The sequence below is a fragment of the Corvus moneduloides genome, chromosome 23 (genome assembly GCF_009650955.1).
Source record: "Corvus moneduloides isolate bCorMon1 chromosome 23, bCorMon1.pri, whole genome shotgun sequence".
NCBI classification, from domain to species: Eukaryota; Metazoa; Chordata; class Aves; order Passeriformes; family Corvidae; genus Corvus; species Corvus moneduloides.
In genome coordinates this window covers 2807930-2814349 of record NC_045498.1, presented here as the reverse complement: position 1 = coordinate 2814349, position 6420 = coordinate 2807930, and the positions used below count along the sequence as shown (strand labels likewise).

The window sequence follows — 6420 nt, the reverse complement described above, 5'->3', positions numbered from 1 at the left end:
AATTTTGCATATTGCACATTAATTCTGTAACAATTCTTTAATCCCACAAAACAAGTTGCATGTGAAACTCACTTCCTCAAGTGCGAATCTGCTTTTACCAAATGAGTTACTGTGTGCCTGCAAACCACACACAGTGCAGACTGCACAATGCATGCTGGGCAGACTGGTACCCACTGCACCTCTGGTGATACTGAGCCTGTTGAGTAGGCTCCTGCTGTTCAGTTACTGCTATTTCCATAGGCTGGGATATACCACAGGACAAGACGGACAGACACCATTTCTGTCTGCCAGGTAGGGAGACAAGTTCTGCAACACTCCTCAATCCAAGAGTTTCATTTAGAAAATGGTTGAGTCGCTTTGGGCTGCACAAAAGCAGCTTGGAGGCGTTATCCTGTGGTGATGTTCAGGGTGTTGGTACTTCAGTTGAAAGATATCAATACAGGACTTTACAAAAATTGTATCTTGCCCATTTCAGAGACTGACAGCGTGTTTCAGTCTTTGAACTCCATCATCTACAAAATCCACTACTGTCTCAGTGAGGTAATAGGTGTCACACCATCAAAACTGTACAGCATGAATCTACATCTTTATCCCAATTTCTTCTTGGGCTTTTTTATCTGATCTAGTTGCCTGGCACAGATGGGTATTAGAGAAGGAGGCCACAAAAGGGTAAAGGTTTGAAGAGTTTTCACTGTCTATTTCTGTTTTCATGCCATGAGGTAGGCCATAATTTTCCCTCTCAATTGCTACCAGAATTTGTCTTACAATGATGTAACATTTCCAGCTTCTTGCTTTCAAGCGTGCAGGAGAAACATTTTGTTCTGCAGTAAAGGAACACCATTGCATTGATTTCCAAAAAAAGAATTATTAATGTGAAGAGCAGATACCTCAGAAAACACAGTTCACAGGGAATGTTGCTTCCATTTTTAAAATTGTTGTCTACAAGTGTGTGGATTTTACAGGACAAAAACGTGTTTATTGGTTGTGCATACCTAAATTCCCCAAGGCTGTGGGGTGCCCTGCTGTGTTCCCATGGGTAATAAAAAACTGTAAACACCTTTACAAAGAGAGACCTTCCAGACTGACTTCTGTCTTTCTAGCAGGGCTCTCAGCAGAGCCAGGTTTTTCTTGCATGTTGTTTTTCTGGTTGTCTTTTCTTGTGCAAGGTCTTCAAATTTTATGATGCTGATTCTGAATCTTGGCTGCAGTGAATTAATTGAGAGAAATTCAATTTCCAGTTAAGTCCTCACATACCGTGTCCAGAATCTGAGCATGGTTATGGCGGAAAGCAGAGGAGGCTGAATTGAAACCACCTTGGCTTGGCCTGGCCCTGGCAGGTGCTAAGCCTGGTCTCCCCCTTACAGTTTACAGCTGGTGCCCTTCAGCCCTTCAGCTCTCCCGACTCCCCACAGCAGTATTCCCTATGCTCACATGAGTTTGCAGGGAGTGAGGTGGGATAGGAGAGCTGTTGCTTTTCTTGAAAATGTTGTAAGATTTAAAGTTATAGAAAAGGAAGTAGGTAAGGGATTAGTCAGGATCCAGTGCAGTGCACACCAGGCTTCTGGTGTGGCCCTCTTGGATGAATTTCTAGAGCTTCCTCTGTAAAAGGAGAAAAGTGCCGGCCAGTAGCAGGGCTCACCGGGAGCAGTGCTTCCTCATCTAGCCTGTTCTTCTGCAGGGATATATCAGGTTACAGAAAACACTGGGCTTCAATATATTTGACAGGTCATTCTTCTAAATAGTTAAAAAAGGTAACTGATAGATAATGAGAAAATTAAGTTGGCATTATTTTAAGTTAATGACTTAAAAATCCAATGACATGTTCTGTTATACTTTAGACTGATAGAAATTAGATGATACTAAAATGCCATATCTAGAAGTGGCTAAACGTTAACACCCCTCTTACTGCATCTTTGTCAGATTATGCAGTCCCCGTGCTCTGCATAGCACTCTTGTCCGCAGTGCTGCTGGGCGAGCTCTGGATTTCAGCAGCACTGTGCTGTCTTCATGGAGCATTACAGCGACCAAATCTGAAGTGGGCATTTTGGCTTTAAATAAATCAGCAAGTAGTCAGTGTTAATTTTTGTACTTCTCTTAGTGTTTCTGTAAAAGGTTTTGAACAAGTACTAGCGAGGCCTTATATGCACAGTCTCAGTAAATTATACTGAAGAAAAGTAATTTAAACTTCTGCCTAGATCCTCGCCATGCTGCCCCGCACACGCCTCGTCCCAGCCCTGCGGGCGCCTGACTGGGGTGGCCGAGCCAAGCCCAAGCCGTGCCGGGCGGAGCCAAGCGGAGTCGTGCCGGGCAGAGCTGAGCCCGAGCCTATCCCACAGCCCACGGCGCCCACACGGAGCCCGCCCGGCCGCCCCTCAGCACCGCCCCGCCCCGCCCCCGGCTCCTCCGGCCGCCAGGCGGCGCTGCAGCGTGCGGCGGGTGGAGAGGCCATGGCGCTGCCCGGCGACCTGTGGGCAGAGCTGCCGGCCGAGCGCCGCATCTTCTGCTCCGTCCTGGTCTTCTCGTGGGCCGTCTACCTCTGGGAGGCCTTCCTGGCGCACCGGCAGGTCGGTGCAGCTCTGGCGGGGACGGCTGCTGGTGGGCCGGGGTTGTGCCGGGCCCGGCCCGGCCCGGCCCGGCCTCACGTGGAGGGTGGCCGGGGCCGGAGCTGAGCGACGCGGGGCCTGTCGCCTGCCTGGGGTGGGCTCGGCCCTGTCCCGGGGCGCGGCCTCAGCGCGCTGTAGCGGGTGGTGGGAGTACTCACAGCGGCGAGTTGGGTGAGTGCGGTAGGGTCACCGGCATCTGAGCACTCCCAGCAGCTCGGTCCTCCTCCCCAGGACAGCTGAGAGAGAGCGGTATGAGCAAAAATGAGGAAATGCGTGACTTGAAATAACGACAGTTTTAACAGGTGAAGGAAAGAGGAGGGAGGCGCCGCAAGAGCTGCACAGGCCGTCGCTCACCGCCTCCCCGAGCAGGCGATGTCTGGGCAGCCTCCGAGTGATAGCCACCCTGGAAAGGCACATTCCAGCGCTCTCTTCTTATTATAGAATAAATACGACATAGAGGACGGAGGGTCTCTTCGGTCAGGTCCCGGCTGTCGCCTGCCAGCCGCATCTCCACCCCCAGCCTGCCCACCTGGCAGGTTTAGCAGCAGCCACACACCGGGGTGTTTCCAGCCCCAGGAACGCGGAGCATCCGCGCGCACCCGTCCCTGCCAGACCCAGCGGGGTGGGGAGCGCCGCGGAGGTCAGGAAGCGGTGCTGCCAGCTCCTTTGAGCCCTGGGATCAGGGACACTGCAGCCTGGTGCCCCGGACAGGGGAGAATGTGTTTCGAAGTGACAAAGGGTAGGAGTTTTTCCTTAGAGAACAGGTAAATATACTGAAACAAGACAGCAGAGGGAAAAGACTTTTAGTCGTTAAAAATGCTTAAGTGACAAGTTCTATACTTAAAATGAAATAGCACCTCGTTTGTGCAGCAACTCAGTAGGTATGTGTTCTGGTGAAGTCACATGGCTCGCACGGAGGATCTGGTGTTCGGTTTCAAAACAGCTCAGTCGTTAACTCCGGTGCAGTAAGTCACATCCTGTGGAAAAATCAGTTTGTGTGATCTGTATTTGAGCTATTCTAAATAAGTCATTTAGCCAGCAAATCAGTTCCTGGTTACAACATAATAATTATGCTTCAGTTTTATATTTAGAACTTGAGAGAAAACAGGAATTCAGGAATATTTGTTCCTTTGTGTGTTGTTTTTCCTTTTTTTTTTTCTTTTAACTTTCTGTGGTGGCCCATGGGATCATTTTATGTGCTACTTTTCATTCTTACTTATCTCCTTTAAAATATTAGATGTAGACTTTAAGTTTTGTCTTCAATTTTTCAGAGGCGGGTGTATAGAACAACAACACATGTACCACAGGAACTGGGACAGATCATGGACTCAGAAACATTTGAAAAGTCTCGTCTCTATCAGCTAGACAAAAGTACTTTCAGCTTTTGGTCAGGCCTCTATTCAGAGGTTGAGGGCACTGTAAGTACCTTTCATATGTTATTTTTCATGTACTCAAACTGAAATACTGTGGTTCTTAGTGGTCCCATGCAGCTACACCATTGGCATTCTGATGTCTTGTGGCGAACACTGACATTTATAGTCTGTTTTTGTTTGTGGCTGTATTTGCTACACAAAAAGAAGTAATTATGCAGAAAGTATGTAATTTCTTTCTGCAGTGCTGAGTCATACTGCGCAACTACAGTGTTACCTTACGTTTTAATTATGTTCTATTATAGTTTCTGTTGCAAAATTAATAAGCAGCAGGAGAGTTATTTTAAATTGTTAAAATACAGACCCTTCCCTGTGTTTGGAGGAATGCAACTACTTTCATTTTTAGATAAAATTTAAGTAGAAGGTAAAATGAGCAGCCTGTGAGAACAGGGAGTGTACCAATGGATACTTCTGAAGTATAAGAAGAATTACACTGGGCAAGTAATGTTCACGTATTTGAAAAAACAGAACCGTTAGTTAGAACAAATTATTTATGTGTGTGAATTACAGTCTTAGGAGAAGAGAAACCTCTTCTAACGCACTACTGAAATACCATTGCTCATCAGTACCACAAAAAGGAATCCTGAAGTGCCTGGCATTGCAAAGTAAATTGAAATATCCTACTTCACGATGAACTTAAGCAAGCATAAATGTCAGTTATAAAATGTAATGAAAATAGGATTGTAAAATAGAGTTGGTCATGTAACTGTAAAACAATGATGCAAACCCAGTACTCAGAGATTTGTGGTACCTTTTAACTTTCACATTTCCTGATCTCCTTTGTGCTGCTTCACCTGTACTTAATTTCCTTTTGTATGAACTTGTAAGAAGGATGTTTTGTCAGTGCAATCTGTTATATTCTTCTTGTTGGGATTTTCGGTATGCTCAGTAGAACTCGAGACAATTTTTATATGAGTTTGAAGAGCTTTTATGTTTCTGACTGACTTGAGAGGCAGTATTTCATTTGGAAATTAGAGGTTCTCTCTGGTGGTGAGTTGGTGGGTAAGGTGAGCTGGAACCACCTAGCAAGTGCAATGAGTCAAAAGGTTCTGAAGCTTTTTCTTGATTTCAAGAACTTTAGCCAAAGCAGGTTCCTTTGTTGTTTCTAAAGAAAATATACATGATTGGAATGAGCATTTTTTGCCACTGAATTTAGCGCCATGCTATTCAAAGACTTGAATCAGTAGTCTGTGTTTATCTTCTTCTGGGCCTACTGTTGTTATGGTTGCCCAAAACATTGTAGCTACTAAATAAGAGAGATATGAGTTTGCCAGATGGACTGTTAGATGAATAAAGAACTGTCTGGATAGCTGCATACAAAGAGATAAAGCAAATGGTTCGGTTTCCGAGTGGAAAGCAGTGGTGGCTCTCAAGGGTCCACATCTGGGTGAATGCTGTTTAATATCTTCAGTGGGACTGAGTGTACCTGTCATGGGTTAGCAGGCATAGTCCCAGAAGTGATTTTCTTGCAAAGAGGTGCTTACAGCTTCCTCTGTGACCTGACAGAACCTATTGGCTGGCTAGTTTGAATATGGACAATTTTTTAAGCCACTTAGAATTTTGACCACCTCTGTGATCCACACTTAAGAATAGACAAACCCCGGGCAGAGCCCTCTCTCGTTTCAGGCGCTGGGACAGGTGGCTGCAGGGCCCCGTATGGGGACCCGGCGGGCCCGCCCCAGGCCCTGCTCGGGCCAGGCCGGGCTGGACCACAGCCATCCTGGGGCCGATGGGCCCTGTTCCACCCGCAGCCCCCGCCACAGCCCTGCTATATGCAGATGGAGTGGCCCGGCTCCTCCTCTCCAGTTCGGCCAAGATTCAGCTGAAGCTGCCCACCGATGCCCGGCAAAGGTCATGTGACCAACAGCGATAATCGAAATTCCAGCTGCAAGGCCCGGGTGAGATTAACCCTTTTAGTGCTGTGAAGAGCTGAAAACCTGAGGGAGGAGAAAGAGGAGATGCTTAAAGCTGAAATTCTGTTGTGAAGCTGTGAGGTATCAGAGTACCCGTTGTAATTTCATGAAGGCATGGGGGCTGGAGTGTTCAACTTGTACTTGTGAGCAAAAGCACCTGCGCTGAGATAGGCAGATGCTGACGCAGCTGTAATTTCATGAGAAGTTTGAACAGGGAGAGATGGAAGTGATGAGGACTTTTGCTCCAAATGGAAAAGGAGAAGACCTCAGTTCCTAGAGATGCTCCCAGAGATAGTCCTAGAGATGAAGATGAGGAGGACCCTTTGCTCCCAGGGAAGGAGGAGGACCCCTATTCTTAGAGATGAAATGCTCCCAGAGATGGTGAAGAGAACTTTTGTTTCTGGACGGCTCAACCTTAAAATTGCACCCCAGTAGCTCAAGAGTGGACCCTTGAAAGCAGTTACGGGAAAAGCT

General features: G+C 46.9%; 1 protein-coding gene and 1 long non-coding RNA gene across 2 annotated transcripts in view; one reads left to right on the top strand and one right to left on the bottom strand.

Annotated features, from left to right (window-relative positions):
* Positions 1-2076: 2076 nt before the first annotated feature.
* LOC116455180 lies at positions 2077-3273 on the bottom strand. The gene is made up of 2 exons (XR_004244321.1): positions 2958-3273; positions 2077-2839 (listed from the first exon to the last, which is right to left on the bottom strand). It is a non-coding gene; the product is annotated as an uncharacterized LOC116455180 (long non-coding RNA).
* Positions 2417-6420, top strand: part of ZMPSTE24 (zinc metallopeptidase STE24) — a 31160-nt gene continuing 27156 nt past the window's right edge. Inside the window, exons 1-2 of the mRNA XM_032132713.1 lie at positions 2417-2564; positions 3875-4021. Coding sequence (XP_031988604.1) covers positions 2448-2564; positions 3875-4021 — 264 coding nt within the window. The 5' untranslated portion in view covers positions 2417-2447. The remainder of the gene's footprint in view (positions 2565-3874; positions 4022-6420) is intronic.